Source organism: Chlorocebus sabaeus, chromosome 7 (genome assembly GCF_047675955.1).
Source record: "Chlorocebus sabaeus isolate Y175 chromosome 7, mChlSab1.0.hap1, whole genome shotgun sequence".
In the NCBI taxonomy this organism is placed as follows: Eukaryota; Metazoa; Chordata; class Mammalia; order Primates; family Cercopithecidae; genus Chlorocebus; species Chlorocebus sabaeus.
This window is the reverse complement of record NC_132910.1, coordinates 49,948,131-49,966,364: the sequence shown is the minus strand read 5'-3', so window position 1 is coordinate 49,966,364 and position 18,234 is coordinate 49,948,131. Positions and strand designations below refer to the sequence as shown.

At 43.0% G+C, this 18,234-nt stretch overlaps 1 protein-coding gene across 7 annotated transcripts in view; it reads left to right on the top strand.

The window, feature by feature from the left end:
* TSPAN5 (tetraspanin 5) overlaps nt 1–18,234 on the top strand; it is a 178,129-nt gene that overhangs the window by 155,788 nt on the left and 4,107 nt on the right. For 4 of the 7 annotated variants that reach the window (XM_007999324.3, XM_037990109.2, XM_007999327.3 and 1 more), the window contains 5 exons: nt 7,032–7,178; nt 11,670–11,840; nt 14,284–14,409; nt 16,639–16,686; nt 16,794–16,910. In XM_007999324.3, the coding sequence (XP_007997515.1) occupies nt 7,032–7,178; nt 11,670–11,840; nt 14,284–14,409; nt 16,639–16,686; nt 16,794–16,910 (609 nt within the window). The remainder of the gene's footprint in view (nt 1–7,031; nt 7,179–11,669; nt 11,841–14,283; nt 14,410–16,638; nt 16,687–16,793; nt 16,911–18,234) is intronic. The other 3 variants (XM_073017498.1, XM_007999328.3, XR_012093389.1) reach the window with 2 other exon arrangements.

The window sequence follows — 18,234 nt, the reverse complement described above, 5'->3', positions numbered from 1 at the left end:
AGCCAGAGCTAGTTGTCCAAACGCAAATTTGCAGAATGGACAATTTGTTGAATATATTTTTTTCTTTCAACTTTTTAAATTGACTGCTATTCATTTTGTCTTTATAGCAGCATTTTATGTTATGGTCAATTTGTTTTTTGCCTCTGCTGCCTGCTGCAACAACAGCTGTAGGCTTTAGAGGCAGGAGAAGAGAAGATTAAGGATCCTAAGAAGAATATTGACATAGCATATAGTCTGCATATGAAAAATTCTTATGAATACATTCATTTATATCAGTTCTTACTAACAAAATCTTAATGTATTAATAAGATATATGTATAGGAATTCTTCCCACACAGCATTCTGAATCGATCATCTTGAGTATATTTTTCTCATCACCTGCAGTCTTGGTCTCTGGCTGTCTCTCTTTCTGAATCTTTCTCTTTCTGCTACTACTGTTCAGAATCTCACTTTTGTATGTCAAATAAAACAGATGGAAATAACTATGTGTGGCCCATTACTCTGCTTCTTGCTCATTTATCCTCGTTCCAGTTAGATTCAGCTTCATGGGATATTTTCTGATGTTATGTGCAAAATCTAGTACCCTTGACATCTTTAGCCCCCAGGGCTTGCTCTGCTTTTAAGATTCAGGTAGGAGAAGGATGAGAACTTCCTATGGAATATAGATGCCAAGCTCTGTGTGTGCCCTTGTGGCATAAACAGGTACAGAAGAGAGTAGTCGAATAACATTTTTTATTTATTTGCTTATTTATGTTTTATTACTTTTTGAGATGTGGTTTCACTCTGTTGCCCAGGCTGGAGTACAGTGACGTGATCATAGCTCACTGCAGCCTCCAACTCCTGGGCCTAAGTGATCTTTCTGCCTCAGCCTCCCAAGTAGCTAGGACTACAGGCACACACCAGTGCACCTGACTTATTTTTAAATTTTTTCTAGAGATGGGGGTCTTGTTTTATTGCCCAGGCTGGTCTCGAACTTCTGGCTTCAGGCAATCTACCTCGGCCTCCCAATGTATTGATTTTTTCCGTGTTTGAGATTTTAAAAGTTGGTATTTAAACTCAAGGGCTGAACATTCAAGTTTACATGCAGAATTGGAGGTTAAACCATGTTATGCATTATTTGTCAGTAACATAGACAAAGCACCTAAAAGTTCCATAAAAGTTCCCCAGAACTACTCATTTCATTGATGACGCTGAATTCATAGTGAGTTAACATGAATGAAGACTGTTTACACTGGCTTAATTACTACGTTGACTTGAAATATCAGCCAGCTGGGGAAAATGACCATTTAAAACCCGGTGTATCCCTTTGCTCCCTATACCCACATTTTTTCCTAGCTTTGGCCATGTGTGTGTGTTTCTGTGTGTCTATGTGCATGTCTGTGTGTACATGTTTACATGCCTGTGTGTGTGTGTTTACATGCATGGAGGACTGAAGCATAGTTTATTCAAAGCTTTTGTGTTGTGCAGGACTTCTCAGATGCAAATGAAGACCCAAAGAGACGGAGTGTAAGCCATCAAGGGAGTATATCTAAGGCTCCTGGAGTGACACATAGAGCTCTAGGGCAGGTCTGGGAATTTATAATGCCATCTGGATTTTCCCTCCCTACTGTTGTTCTTTGTTTCTTCCTGAGCACTGGTTTTCTACTTCTCACTACTATCTGACTTTCTTCACGTGGTAAGAAATATGACATGCTTCACAAGGCTCTGGAGTTTGGCATTTTAGAGTCCCAACCACTAGAGAAAGGTGCCTGTTCTAAATCCTGGCACTTCAGGAAGGGAATCCAGGCTTCTCAGGCCTCACCAGGCCAGTGGGATCGTATGAGATCCTGCCAGCTCTGAGGGGTCATGGAGTGAAAGGAGGGGCGAAGGCATCCTTACAAGGAGGAGGTGGTGCTGTTCCCAGAAGAAGCAGCGGGGGGCCTCAGGTTCCTAGAAGACTCAGTGTCTGCTGGTGGTGTTCTTGCACATTCCTAAGGATTTACCATGAATCTGAGTGCCTGTTTTAAATTACTTGGCAGACTTAATTGTAATCTTAGATTTTTTTTCTTCTTACAGCTTCTTGTCAACAACAAGGTTTAATTATAATTACTCTTCAGCAGGCATATACTAGCACTTCTTACTCATCTGTCAAATTGAGCTTAATGAAATGAAAAAGTCCAGAGAGAGACCCCATCTTTAGGACAACAGAAGACTGAACAGTCAACTCCCCATCATTTTTGTAATCCAAATCACTGTTGTCAGGATTATGTTCAGCTTTTTTGTTTTGTTTTGTTTTGTTTGACAGTCTTGCTCTGTCGCTAGGCTGGAGTGCAGTGGCTCAGTCTCAGCTCACTGCGACCTCTGCCTCCTGGGTTCAAGCGATTCTCCTGCCTCAGCCTCCCGAGTAGCTGGGATTACAGGCGCGCACCACCACGCCCAGATCATTTTTGTATTTTTAGTTGAGATGGGGTTTCACTGTGTTGGCCAGGATGGTCTCCATCTCTTGACCTGATGATCTGCCCACCTTGGCCTCCCAATCCCTCCATGTAGTCAAAAGCAATAAAACTGCTGCTCTTCAGGGAATGTTGGGAAATTGTGCACAGATGAAATAATAAGTCTGTTTTTCTCTCCTGCTAGGTAAGTAAGCCTAATCCCAAGGGGAAAAATACTGGCTGTTGGGCATTGACTTCCACATTCACTTCTTGTGTTTCAAGATTTGAGGTAGTGATGATGGTTAATAGTATATTCTTGAAAAATGCTGAGTGGATGTAAAGTATTCTCACCACAAAAATGATAACTATGTGAGGTAATGCACGTGCTAACTAGCCAGATTTAGTCATTCCACTATTTATATATACATGCACCTCAAAACATGGACATGTACAATACACACAATTTTCTTTTTTTTCTTTTGAGATGGAGTCTCCCTCTGTCGCCCAGGCTGGAGAGCAGTGGTAGGATCTCGGCTCACTGCAAGCTCCGCCTCCGGGTTCACGCCATTCTCCTGCCTCAGCCTCCCGAGTAGCTGGGACTACAGGCACATGCCACCACGCCCCGCTAATTTTTTGCATTGTCAACAGAGACCGGGTTTCACCGTGTTAGCCAGGATGGTCTGGATCTCCTGACCTCGTGATCCGCCCACCTTGGCCTCCCAAAGTGCTGAGATTACAGGCATGAGCCACCTCACCCGGCCAATACATACAATTTTATGTCCATTTCAGTTTTTTAAAAATTTAAAATAATTTAAATAGATAGATAAAGGATATATTCTTTCCACCCAGGAAAAAAAAGATTTGAGTTAGTTTTCAACTGATAACTACATGGGTCTATTCTGGATTCATTAAAAATACAGTTCTTGGTAGTCTTTCCTATGCTTTGTGGGAGATTAGTTCCCCTTCCTACTCTGTAGTATCTGTTTGCAGCTCTATGTTTGCCAGAATTTAGGATTAAATAAGTCGAACCTGTAGTCCAGCTCAGTCCCCAAATGATTGTTGTTTCCGTGGAAACAGTTGAAGGCCTCTCAATTAAAACTGCCTCTGCAGGCTAGGGAGAGTAAGTATTAAAATGAGTTTGTCTGAGTAGGCAATTTTCATCCTCCAAATTAAACCTAGAGAGTGCAAATGATCTAGGAATCTCCTGACAGTTGGGATCATACTTCTTTTTCTTTTGGGCAGGGATTATTTTGATATTTCGGGCATAGGTATGTTTGCTAGCTTGCTGCTTGCTTTGCTGAGTTGCGCAGATCATTGTCTTTGTTACCCGCGGAGCTCTTCGTGTACAACCGTGGATCATGGGCGAGGGTTTGGGAGCAATCTGATCTTTGTTCAGACTTGTGAGCTGCAACTAAAAAGCCCATTAAAAATGGATGAAATCATAGAATACTCTTAAAGTTGAAAGGAATCTTAAAGGTCATTAAGGCCTAATTTCCCATCCACTTTGGGAATCTTTCCTAGAACGCTGTTGACAAAGGTTCACAGCATCAGCTCCCCTGTTGGGGAATCTCGTATTTCTCAGGGCAGCCTTCTTTGGTGCATTGAACAGACTTGGTGATATTGTTAAGGGGGTCCTTGTTCTTAGAGCTCCCAAAATGGTGGCCGCCACTTCCAAGATGGTGGCAAGCCTCTTGTTCTCTGACCTGGGGTTCTTGGCCTCAGTGATTCCAAGGAATGGAATCTTCGGCCATGTGGTGCCTGTTATAGCTCTATCAACTGGCTTGGGATGCACCCCAGGCGCTTAGCCCATGCAGGAACAATGGCGATCCTCTAGCCCAATTCGGAGGGGCAATGGGCGCCTTGCTGGATCAGGAGCACAGTGGACACCCTGCCGGATCCGGAGGGGTGGAAGTCAGCTGTGGCGTCTACAATGACAGCAATCAGCAGTGGTGGAGGGCGAGCGAAAGCTCAGTTCAAACCAGAACAAACACGGACCAGAGAGTGTGCAGTTGCAAGATTTAATAGAGTGAACACAGAGCTCCCATACAATGGGAGGGGACCGAAAGGGGGTTGCCCACTCCCAGCTCAAATGCCTGAGTTTATATCCTGATCATGGTCCCTCCCCCTGTGCTCTCAGGCGATATAGGATTTCACTATTTGTTTACCTCCTGCTTTAGCCTAATTTATATTTTAGTGAGTGCTCTTTACTACCTGATTGGTTGGTGTGAGCTGAGTTACAAGCCCCGTTTTTAAAGGTGGGTGCAGTCACCTTTCCCAGCTTGGCTTAGGAATTCTTAGTTGGCTTAGGAAATCCAGCTAGTCCTATCTCTCAGTATTAGAAATGCCTCTTTATGATGGAACTGACATTTCTGTCAATTCTGCCACTGCCACCTCTTCTTTCTGGTGCCAAGTTAACTGTGTCTTATTCTCCCATAATTAAACTTAAAATCTTTTAAGAATGTTTTCATGTATACCCAAAGTCTTCTCTCTCTTCCCGTGACTGAGAAGGTCCATAACATGAAAACTTCAGGTACTAACATCTGTGGTTAAAGGCATTCTTGGGGGAGAGGCTGGTATCCTAACAATCCTGGGCCTTTACCACTGTTGCTTGGATTTTTTATTTTAAGTTTATTTTTATAGAGAAAGGGTCTCACTCTACTGCCCAGGCTGGTCTCAAACTCCTGGCTTTCAGCGATCCTCCCACTTCAGCCTCCCAAAGTGTTGGGATTACAGGTGTGAGCTACTCCACCCAGCCTGTTGGTTGGGTTTTGTCTGACTTCTCTGGCAAGTTTTTTCTCAGCATCATGTGTATAGGTATTTCTGTGTTTTCCTTCAGCCTTTTCCCCCTGAAGTAAATATTCGTAGTTTGCTGCTTGGAAACCCAAGAAACAAAACTGGATCAAACCTTGGGTCTGTGTAGCCTCGTGAAGGGTGTGGTTGACTTCTTTGATGTCACCTGAGAAGTTAATGAATACACCCTCAATCTCAACTGCTTTAGTAGCCTTTCAGCCATTTGTCTGTGACATTAAACCTTAGACTTTTTAAAATTAGGTTTAAGTTTTACATTTTAAGAGTTCTTTATTCCCCATATGCATTCTGTTCTTAATATCTTATTATTGTTCGTAAGTTGACACCCCCCTAAAGGAAGAAACAGGCAGAAAAAATAGAACAAATGAAATACGCTTCTCCAAGTGTTCCTACCTGCAACCTTTAAATGAATTAAAACTTAAAACTCCTAAGTTCAGATGTTGATTAGTGCTGACTGGGATGTACTGGGAAGCAAGTGTATGACCCCTGCTTGGTACTGAAATAGACATTGTGTACTGGTTTCAAAGAAGCAATGGCGTCTGTCACCTTCAGCCAGTCACCAAACTGCTCTGAGTTCCATTTTCCTCAAGTATAAAATCGGATGATTGCTTCCTGTTCTTACAGGTTATTGGGAGTGCTTTGAAAACAATTTTTTAAATTATTAAGGCTTTACAGCAAACTATACGGTGATGCTCTGGAGGTATTTTGATTTGAGAGTACCAAACAACTTCAATAAAATTAAAATATTGGTGATATTGGCTGTTTAAGGCCCATGCACATCCATAGTTTCAAAATAATCTTGTACCATAGGTTCTGGGTGGTATTTGATGTGGTATCACACATAAGGGAAGAGGGGATTTCAGTAAAGAAATGTCATTGTTTGTGGAAAAGTGAAATTACTCGGGGTCTGTTTGGTGTTCTTGTGGCAGAAGAATAAGAATTGAAAGTGAGGAAGTAAACTTTGATTTGTAAATCTTTTAAATTTCAACTCGAAGGTGGTAAGAAATACTCCAATAGCAAGCTTCAGAACAGCCACCAGAGCAAACCACACAAGACTTTTGGGATCTCAGGCTAATAAAAGTCTCCCATGAAGCTCAAGAGTAGATCCTGAGGTACACTTTTTTTCTTGGGAAAACAAAAACAAAAACAAAAACAAAATTTATAGGTGTTTGTAATCGGGACTGGCTGCTGTGTTAGTTTTCAGCTTCTAGCTCAACCCTATTTCCAGAGAAATGCCAAGGGCTTTGCAGTAGGCATTTGTCTAACTTCTGTGTGTCCTGGGTCTTAATGATGACCTCCCGCTTTCTGGGGGGTCATGGGGTATGTGTGTTTTTTTATGCAACTGTCTTTTTTTGCTTGTTTGTTTTTACTGAAGACCACTTACATTTGCAGACACTGAAACCAAAGGTAACACCACATCTTCTCCTTACAGGGTCTGAAGACTGTTTCTTGGCAATTTTTTTTTTACATATAGTTTTCCTGAAAGTATGAACACATTTAGACGTTGGAAAGAAAGCAGTTTCCCTCCCTCCTTCCCTCCCTCCACCCCTTCCTGCCTTCCTCCTTTCCGTCCTTTTCTTTGTTTCTCTCTTTTCTCTATCTTTCTCTTTCTCTCCCTTTCTTTCCCTCTCTTTCTCTTTCTCTCTCTTTCTCTGTTTCTTTCCTCTCTTGAGTATTAGTCACATACCTGATAATCAGATGCCCTCTGAAGGTTTTCTTTGGGAGGGGAAAGGACGAATGCGATTGTCTTTACATGTTGGAAAACTGATCCCACATCCTGGTGCCTTGTTGTGTGTTCTTTTCTGCTCCCAGGGAGTTCTGTCCAACATCTCTTCCATCACCGATCTCGGCGGCTTTGACCCAGTTTGGCTCTTCCTTGTGGTGGGAGGAGTGATGTTCATTTTGGGATTTGCAGGGTGCATTGGAGCGCTACGGGAAAACACTTTCCTTCTCAAGTTTGTAAGTATCCCACTGTCTACTCTCAGATTGAGAGCCAAAACGTCACCTTCCATCAGGGGGTCTCCCTATCTACAGGCAAGACAGTGAGCTGTACCAAAGGCACTGGCAAAAGTAGGGCCTAGGTCATTATTTTCTTTTGAGAGAGCTCTCTAGCCCTGACTCCCAGTCGTACCTCCTTAATAAGTACACCACCACCCCCAAGACCGCACCGTGCCATCCATGGAGATTTTGTGCATATATATCACAGACTTAGATTCCATTCCCTAAGATATCTTCAGGACTAAGGTAGGTATATATATTTTTCTTCTAAGTGATTCCTCCCCACCGTTTTAATGCACAAAGTAAGTGGGGAGCTGTGCAGGTCGTTGGTTTGGAGAAACCAGGCAAAAGCACAGTGACTGTGGCCTATCCAGATTAAATCTGTTAAGCAGTAGGTTTTGCTAAATATGGAGAAACACTAAGAGGTAAAGTTCCTCTGTCGTTAGCTGGTACAAAGTTCTCCTTTGTAATTTTTAGATGTGGTGTGGTTGGTGTGATCACTGTCTTGAGTGAATGTTTGTAGAGGAGAGGTTTCACCGGGGGGTTCATTGGTATTTAAAGTTAAAATAGAGAATGAAAAGTGAAAGCCTTTGTGTTGGAGACTGCTTTCAAAGGAGAAGAAAATGGCATGTGCCATTTATGTATCTTGAGTAGGGTTGTTGAATGTAGCCAAATGTGCCTGTCAGCATGGAGCTTGGCACTCTGGTGGGCATCTGAATCACAGCCCTCTATACGAAGCATCCATTCCCCTTTCTAAGAACAGAGAAAGGATCCAAAGCACCCACCTTCATTTGCTGAGGAAGGATGGTAGACATTTCTGGAGAATGGTTGCAGTGTAATATTTCCTGTTACAGAATTATTCCCAACTTTTATTGACACATCATCATCCAGGGACATTTTCATTAAAAAAAAAAAAAAAAAAAAAATCCAAGAAGTAGTCCAATAGTCATGTAATGTGTGATTGTCTTCCCCAGCATTTCTGCCACATCATCCTCCAGCATCTTTTCTTAAACATCCCTGAGAAGAGGGTACACGCTGTGCCCCACCCAGGGCAGCCCATTTCTGAGCAGCTCTGGCTCAGAGAAGCTTTTGGAGGTGATTTAACCTGAAAATTAGCATGACTCATTCTAACAAGGAAAACCAAGGGGTACCTGGTCTTACAGATAAGTTCACAAGCAGCTGGTTCTCTCTTGTGGATACACTGGACCACAGTGGCTGTAGCTAGTTTCCTAAGACTCCATCTGCTTTATCTGCCAGATCCCTCCTTTGCTACACGCGCGCGCACACACACACACACACACACACACACACACACACTCTCTCTCTCTCTCTCTCTCTCACTCTCTGTCTCTCTCACTCTTTCTCTCTCACACACACACATACACACACAACCAAATGCTTCATTCTTCACCTAGTCAGAAACCTGGGGAGCCCCCAGGAGAACCCTGTCCCTGATCGCCACCTGCCAACCTGCCAGTCTTCTTGGCATGAGGCATCTCAGTGCTCCCGTGTTCAGCTCACCTCGCCAGCTTACCTCGCCACCTTTCCTGTAGCCTCACTGGGTCCTGGTCATACTCATCTGTTGCCAGTATTTTATTGGTTTCAGCCTCCATGCCCCAAAATGTGGGATCCTTTTTTTTTTTTTTTTTTTTTTTGAGATGGAGTTTCACTCTTGCTGCCCAGGCTGGAGTACAGTGGCGTGATCTTGGCTCACCGCAACCTCTGCCTCCTGGATTCAAGTGATTCTCCTGCCTCAACCTCCCGAGTAGCTGGGATTACAGGAGCCTACCACCATCCCTGGATAATTTTTTTATTTTTAGTAAGGATGGCATTTCACCATGTTGGCCAGGCTGGTCTTGAACTCTGGACCTCAAATGATCCACCTGGCTTAGCTTCCCGGAGTGCTGGGATTACAAGCATGAGCCAGTGCACCTGCTCAGTCCCGTTAATTGTGATTTACTTTAATATAGTTTCATTTATAGTGGTAACCCCTTTAATATAGTTTATCATTTCTTATAATTGAAATGTCCAGTGTTGACTGAATAGGCAGAAAACTACACATTTCTCTAAATCAGCACCTTAATTTATAAAGTCTCGTGTTGGAAATGAAGAGAATTGTGTTGTTTCTTGGCTTTTGAGACTTGGAAAATATCTTAAAAGGCCTCTCTCCATTTAGTACAAACAATAAAAACTGGCCTGGAATAATCTTCGAACAGGAGGTATGAGATAAGTAGTAAGTAAACATCCACAGGACTCCAAATAGCTCCAAAGATCTGATGCCCCTAGGAGAACTGCTGAGGGAAAATCCAGGAACTAAGATACTGCAAAATGGAAATAGACCTTCTTAGCTGACCGAGGCTCTAGGATGAAGCCTGTGAGTCAGTCTCAGCACCTTTGGAAATAGAGGAAATTAGCTCAACAGGGCCTGGGGCGTGTAGGTATCTGCCAAATATTTTATATGAATTGAATTTGGACTCAACTTTCGGTATGTATATTATGTAACATGAAGAGACAATTTACCAGGGGAACTGTAAAATGCAGTTAACCTTTATGGAGGTGAGAACAAAAAGCAAATTAAAATCATTCCCTGACTTGGTGTTTCCTGCGTGTGCTCATGCATGCTAGCTATAATTTTGTCATTTCTGTACTGTGATAATTCATAATTCATATTTACATGCTTAAGGTGGTACCTAATACAGGGCAAGGAGTTATTTACGCTGTAGAGTAGGCATTGAGCGGAAGTGGTGTGATATTTTTTCTGGTCATTTTTCTAGACTGGGGAGAGTTTAAATTGAAATTATTGGCATCACCGATGATAATTAAGAACTGTTTAAATTCCATTTCTGGTGAGTTCATGAAGGATATATAACCAGGAACTCTAGGGAAACTTGAAGGGCTGAGTCGGAGGGTCTAGAATTGGGGCCTAAACCTGGGAGTCCAAAAACTTTGCCAAGCGCTTATTTCCACCTTCCACCCCTCCTCCCATGCCCACCCTCACAGAGCGGTACTCGGCACCCTAGACAAACACTGTGAGATCTGCAGACGCCTAATGTCTGCAGATACCCACTCCCTGTCCGAGCCTTCCTAATCATGTAAGACTGGGACATCTTTGAAGGCAAGGGGTATGGTCTTATTCATCCTTGCTTCTGCAAAGCCCACCTCCCTCGGGGCCTGACCCATTGTGGGTCATTCAGTAGATGTTTGCTGAATGAATAAATGTTTTTTGTCTTTTGTTCTTTTAATGAGTAACTGTTGTTTCCTTTGCACCCCTCCCCAGTACGTTTTTCTCTTGGCTGGCAGCTCCTTGTCTGCTTGCTGAAGGTAGGGCCGCAGATCACCTGAGCACCCCCTGCCTCCTCAGCTGCTCACTGTTCTGCATGTGACCTTGAGGGCCTCTGCCCAGCACTTGTGGCACCATGTCACCCTCTCTGCTGTTGTCACCAGAAGTTTACCCGCAGTGTACCCTCTGTTCATTGTACCTTCTCTGTTCAGTGTACCCTTCACAGCTCATTTCTCATCATCTATTTTAACAACAAATTTTGAAAAGGTTAAGAATACAGGATGGTAGGAGGTGGAAAAAACAGTGGGCGTGAGCAGTAAGTCGATATGACTAAGCTGAGACTCTTCTGAGTCTTCTAGATGGAAGGGAAATTTCTCCAGAGTTACGGGCAGTTACCACATTGCCTCATGGTCTTGAGCCCTTCTTTCAGACCTCTTGTTGTCTGCATTAAGCAGAAGTCTCCCTTTGGCTGCATTTTGATGTCACTTAAAAGGTTGCTGGGGCCCATGCTTCCTAGAGGAAGGCAAGCACAGCTAGCATTCCCAGGAAAGCCCTCAACTGAGGGTTTCATTTTGTTTTTATGATGGGAAATAACTTTCATTTCACAGTCACTGCCCATCCCACTACTTCCTCTTTGACCCCTTCATCTAAGATGAACACATCTGTTACTTTACCCTGTATAGTATGTGCAAAAGAGAATTAAAATGGTGTCTGAATCCATAAAAGAAATATATTGCATAGAGAATCAAGGCCACAGTAACAAATGACAGGCGATCTTAAAATATTGGAATAATCTATCTTTCAAGTTACAGAAGCTTACTAGAGATTATGGCAGGTCATTGTTCAAGCATCTGGCAGTACATTAATCATGAGAAATTCATTAGGCCTTAATGTGGGTCTAATGAGAAATTCTTATCCATGTTTGCTTATGGGCTTTGTTGGTTAATTACCAAATGGAACACTAGAGACCCTAAAATGTGATTATGATATGATTTTTAAAAGTCCTTTCTTGGAGTGTAATATTCTATTAATGAATCAGCAGAAACTGAAGATTATCTACTTTGGAGATGTATAACAATCCAGTGTAATTACCAACTGTTTAGAGAGTAACCATTTAGCTATATATGATCAAAATAGCCTTGTAACTGTTCTCTGTGTGTCTTTCCTCTTAGTTTTCTGTGTTCCTGGGAATTATTTTCTTCCTGGAGCTCACTGCCGGAGTACTAGCATTTGTTTTCAAAGACTGGATCAAAGACCAGCTGTATTTCTTTATAAACAACAACATCAGAGCATATCGGGATGACATTGATTTGCAAAACCTCATAGACTTCACCCAGGAATATGTAAGTTTAAAGTGGTTTGTTTTCCAGTTGAAAGTTCTCTGAACGATGACCCCAGTGAATATCCCTCCTGGTTTCTGCATCTGCCAGCTGGAAACTACCTGACTATTCTGCATGGGTGTTTGTTTGTTTATTATTTTCCAACTTGCTCTATGACTTACAAGATTTATATTCTAAATGGAAATGTCCTATTTTCACTTGTTTCAACTTCTGTTAAGTTAGAGGAACAAAGAAGAAAATGCTTGAGCAAAAAGTTCTAATCACTGCTGTCCTTTCCTATTTGCATTTGAGGAACATTGTTTTACTCCAGGTTTAAAGTTTTATTTGGTTGTTAAATATGGATTCTTTCTTATCCCTTGCCCCCTTTTTTGGTAATCCTTGGTATTTCACAGCTCATAATAATCTACTTATCAACAGAATAATCTGCCACAGAGTTCCTAAAATGTGCCTATCCAAATATTATCGCACATGCAGTTAAAAGCAAAAGCTTAGAAACTCCTAAGTCCTAGTAGCTTCTAACAAGTGAAGACTGTGCGCGGTGGAATCCCAGCCACTCCTTCTGGTCCCTGAGCATTGGAGTCCAAGCCACTCCCTCTGGTCTCTGAGCATGCCTGTGAAATGGCTCCTTCAGTGCCAGCAAAGCAGCAGATGTCCTGTTTCACTCAGAATGCAAGGGACCAAAAGACACAGGTCTAGTGCCAAAATCTGATAAGGGACCCTGGGCTCACAGGACCTTGACCTATTTCCTGAATAGTAAAATGGAAATAATACTAGTTACTATTTGACTCACAGGGATATTATGACACTCATGAGACATACATGTTTTTATATTCGGCTTAGGGTGGTAGGGTTCTACAAACTTGCAGGTCTTTATATACCTGCACTGAAAAGCCGGGTGGGCTGAGCTTGGACTTGGACAGCAGTGTCTGTGGCATTTATGTATGTGGCAGGGCTAGAGGGCAAGCAGAAGCCCAGTGAATGGTAGCCTTCTTGGGGTTGGACAGTTTTCTGCCTGTGATGAAGGGAGGCAGCAGCCATGTCAACATGCGTCATGAGGGAGGCCAACCCCTTCCTTAGGCACTCAGGACTGAGCTGGGTTATGTGGTTTTGTTCAGTGGCAACAGCATTTCGTCCTGGAGTAAGCTGTACCTTAAGCGGGAAATTAAGCCCTGATTCATGTCCTCAGCTGACTTCACTGTTTTATTAGGTCCTAATGGTTGCAGGCTCCCTAATAATCCTTTTCCAGGCATTATTCCTGACTGGATTACATGACACATTGATGGAGCTTTGTGGGCACACCTTGAAATGCACAACCCAAGCCCTGGAAGGACCATGTTGTCTTGGAATGCTGTGTGCTTTATATGGAAATACTACAGTTTCATGTGACTTTCTTTTTGCATCATGGAATGTAATATTTAGAAGTAGCTATTGGCCCAGAAGGTCTTCAAATGGTTGAGGGTTGATATTTATTTAACTCAGAGAAGTAGAGAAAGTGCATCCCAGGGAAGTGAGGAAGGGGCTTCTGTATGCTACCATTCACTGGGCTTCTGCTTGCCCTCTGGTACTGCCTTATACATAAATGCCACAGACACCGCTGTCCAAGTCCAAGCTCAGCCTACCCGACTTTTCAGTGCAGGTATATAAAGACCTGCAAGTTTGTAGAACCCTACCACTCAGGCCCCATTTAAGAACCACTGAATTTAACTGCTTGTTTTATGATATTTTAATTGGAAGACTGACTTTTTAAAGTTGAAAATGTAAAACACATGCTCTTGTTTTTTAAAAAAATTCAGAGTAGAAACAAATATGATGAAAAGTTAACCTCTAAAATTTTTGGTGGTAATGGATATATCAACTATATATCCATTGATTGTGGTGATGGTTTTGTGACGTATACAGATGTCAAAATTTATCAAATTGTATACTTTAAAATGTGCAATTTATTGTATGTCAGTTATACCTCCATAAAACAAAACAGATCTTTAAAAAACTATTAGAATGTGGAGATCAAAACTTTGAAAAAGTAAGCCTATAGGTAGCCCACCCATAACCCCAGTTGCCTCCTTCAGTCACTACCACTGTTATTCGTGTCTTATTTACCCTTCTAGAATGTTCTTGTTTCTCCTTCTAGAATGATGTGCCCAAGCCAAGCAGATCTTGTTTTAACTCAGCCCTGCTATACAGCTGCTCTGCCCTTCTTCCACCTAACACCACGGGTCTCATCAGTTGTCTAAATCATGTGCCAATGCATCCCTACAAACCTTCAGCCTTAATTAATTTGGAAGCTTTTATATGGCCATTTAGGTTCTGTTTGGCTTAAAAATAAAGTCTGGGACAGAAAAAAAGGTCCGAGCTGGCAGAAGCTGGGTGTCGTTCGGTGGGTGTGAGTGTAGGCACCTGCTTGCCTCCAAGGTGGGATGTTCTAATTCTTTCCTGTTTGCTCTAGTGGCAGTGCTGTGGGGCTTTTGGAGCTGATGATTGGAACCTAAATATTTACTTCAATTGCACAGATTCCAATGCAAGTCGAGAGCGATGTGGCGTTCCATTCTCCTGCTGCACTAAAGATCCCGCAGTAAGTGAATGCCAGCGAACTATTGGCCTACTCTGTACATCATGCTGAGAGTGTGCATGGGACGAGCAGAGTGATTTTTTTGTTGAAACCTCTTCTTACCTGGTTACTCCTATTTGTAGCTCCTGTAGGGGGTATAGTGCTCAAATCTTCCTAGTAGGAGTAATAATTGCTGGCATTAATTTAGCAGTGTGTGCTGGTTCCTAGTCTAAGCCTTTATGTGCGTTGGCTCATTTAAGTTGGGCACATTCCTACTGGCAGATACCACCAATACCCTCCCTTTCCAGGGGGAAGAAATCAAGGCACATGAGGTGTAAGTGACTTTCCCAAGCTTGTACTGCTAGCAGGCAATGGAGTGGAATATGAGACCCAGGCAACCTGCCTGTATCATCTGTTAGCCTTTCTTTATGAGAGGGACAGGCTCATATGAGAACTCTCTGCATTGGTTTGGGGTTAGTAACCCTTTTCTTTTTGGCTTAGTTCTAGGGAAACTATTAGAAGTAGGAGGAGAGTTCGAGACAAGATAGGGCTGGACTGCTATGTGGGAAGACCACAGCTGCCCGGACTCCTGAATGCCATCATGACTACAGTCATGCAGTTTGCATTTTATTATAAAAAAGAATAAAATATAAAATCTATAAATCTTTCACTTTTGCTACAGGTTTAATTATATTTTGGGTCAAATCGTGCCTGGTATATAGAATGACTTAAAATGCAATTCTTAAGCCAGGCGTAGTAGTTCACACCTGGAATCCCAGCCCTTTGGGAGGCTGAGGTGGGAGGATCCCTTGAGCCCAGGAGTTAAAGACCAGCCTGAGCAGCATAGTGAGACCCCGTCTCTACACAAAAATTTAAAAATTAGCCATGTGTAGTGGCACACACCCGTGGTCCCATCTACTCTGGAGGCTCAGACGAGAGGATCACTTGAACCCAGGAGTTCGAGGCTGCAGTGAGCCATGATCATGCCACTGCACTCCATCCTGGTGACACAGTGAGATCACATTTCTTTAAAAAAAAAAAAAAAAAAGTAACTATGTAGTGTTAGAATGACAAGCATGAGAGGTTACTCCGTGCATCTCTATGTGCTCCTAACTGTAGAGCCCTTCTGGGACTCCTCAGCGGTTCTCTGGCCCTGCAGTTTCCAAATGTACTCCCCAAGGCTCGCCCTTACCCCCCAGAAGCAGAGGCAAGTGGGTGCTGATGAGCTCAGTGGGGTTGCTCCTCCTCATGATGGAAGCTGTGGAGCTCTTAAAAGGAGCTGTGGTCTTGGAGTGGAAAAGCAGAACTTCCCTGCAGGCTGCCCCCGTGGGACCACCTCGGCTGTTTCTCTTTGTCTGAAAGAGGAGACAAAGTCACTAAGAACTGTGCTGCCCCGCCAGCTGCCCTTTCCCGCCTGCTCAAACCTCCTCTCCCTTCTGAGGAGAGGCACATGGAGGCAGAGTGCCCGCTCAGAGCTTGAGGGGCTCATCCCGGTGGCCTTGCACTGGCCAGCGGGTGCCGCACAGCGCGCCTCCTGTCGCCAGTCCCTGTCCCATGTGAACATCCCCTTGGGAGAATTCTGTGTTCTCAGAAGCATTAATGCTTCCCTTTTCACCTACAGATCCTCTGGGTGGAGCTAGTTCATTCCTTGCACTCTAAGCTAATAAAATCTGCCCTACACCCTGCAGAGGAGGAAAATGAACTAACCCGAAAAAGTGGAAACATGTTTCTGATCAAACCCTGTGAGACGTGAAGTTGTCCGTTGATTATGTAATCAGGGCATTGTTTTGTTTTTTTAATTATTAAAAGCTCATTGAAAAACCATTTAGGTAACGTAGAAGTATACAGATTAAAAGTAGCAGTCCATCCAAAAGAGCATACATGAAGATTTACGGTGCCCTTGAAGTTACGTTTTTTATCTGGTGTCTCCAGTTCCCTAAATCCCATAAGCTTCTTGAGGTTGGCACCACTTTGAAACTTGAGCCTCCCGTGTGATAGACTTGCTGTCTTTTCTGATATTCCCCAAGCCTTAGTTTTCCTTATTTGTAAAATAGGGCATATTTTAATACCTACTTCTGAAGATTGTTGCAATAATGACATGGGGTCATGTATACAAAGTGTTGAACACAGTGCTGCAGTCTTCGTGCTCAGATACACATTTTATTACTAATGCGTAACAGAAGTCTGCTCATTTCTAGGTGGGCTTTCTGTCTAATGAGTAAATTTCACTTTTCTCTTTCCTTTCTTCACCAGGAAGATGTCATCAACACTCAGTGTGGCTATGATGCCAGGCAAAAACCAGTAAGTGGAATCTCATCTTGTTGCTTAGCACAAAGGGTGTTGGAGGAGCTTTGGCCGGTGCCTGGTGCTCTATCTGTGACAGTGTGCTCTCCTCTTCCCTTGTGAAGGAAGTTGACCAGCAGATTGTAATCTACACGAAAGGCTGTGTGCCCCAGTTTGAGAAGTGGTTGCAGGACAATTTAACCATCGTTGCTGGTATTTTCATAGGCATTGCGTTGCTGCAGGTAAGATAAGGGTCCTTTTTGGATATCACAGGGAAATAATGCCCTGGGAGAGCCCTTGCCAGGATCGGAGCTTTGCTTAAAAACCTTGGTTGTCATAGTATTTAAGACACATTGGAGGACTGAGGAACAGACCTAAACGATTTGGTGGGCGTTGTGTTTTTATTTATTTATTTATTTATTTATGAATGAGACGGAGTCTAACTCTGTTGCCCAGGCTGGAGTGCAGTGGTGTGATCTCGGCTCACTGCAAGCTCCGCCCCCGGGTTCACGCCATTCTCCTGCCTCAGCCTCCAGAGTAGCTGGGACTACAGGCGCCTGCCACCACACCCGGCTAATTTTTTGTATTTTTAGTAGAGACGGGGTTTCACCATGTTAGCCAGGATGGTCTCGATCTCCTGACCTTGTGATCTCCCCGCCTCAGTCTCCCAAAGTGCTGGGATTACAGGCATGAGCCACCGTGCCCGGCCTGGTTTGTGTTTTATTAAAGCTCTGAGTTTAGATGCTACTATCATGAAATACTTTAGGAAAGCTTGTCTTTTTCTAAGATGGAGACATTAATTAGATCAGTAGTTGCCTGCAGGCATTCCATCATTTACATGGGTTCAATAATACTGCATTGTGGCAACTGAGTCAAACATGCATAATTAGAAGTAGATCTCAGTGGTGACATGAAGGTTCTGGGGAATTTCACAGAGATGTCATAACCCTTTCTCTCCCTGAACCACCTTGCCAAAGTGCTAGTGAAGGAAGGGAGCACCAACTTTTCCTCCTGGTCAGTCTCAAGAGCTGGACTCTTCATATTGTTGGTGTGATCCTTTCCTAAGAGCACATAGTTGAAACGAATTAAAGAAGACCTAAGTAAATATAAAGATATCCTGTGTTCACAATTGCAACACTTCATATTATTAAGGTAACAACACTCCTCAAGTTGATCTACAGATTCAGTGTAATCCCTATCAAAATTGTAACCACTTTTTAGCAAAAATGGACAAGCTGATCCTAAAATTCCTGTGGAAAAGCAAGGGACCCATAATAGCCAAAACAAGTTTGCAAAAGTAAAACAAAGTTGGAGAATTCGTACTACTCAATTAAAAACTTAGTACAAAGCTATACAGTAATCAGCATAGTGTGTACTTGAGTAAGATTAGCCATATAGATAAGTGGAATAAAATTCAAAAATCAAGAAATAAAACCAGGCCAGGTGTGGTAGCTCATGGATGTAATCCCACACTTCAAGAGACCAAGGCAGGAGGATGACTTGAGCCCAGGAGTTCAAGACCAGCCTGAGCAACATAGCAAGACCTTGTCTCTACAAAAAGTAAAA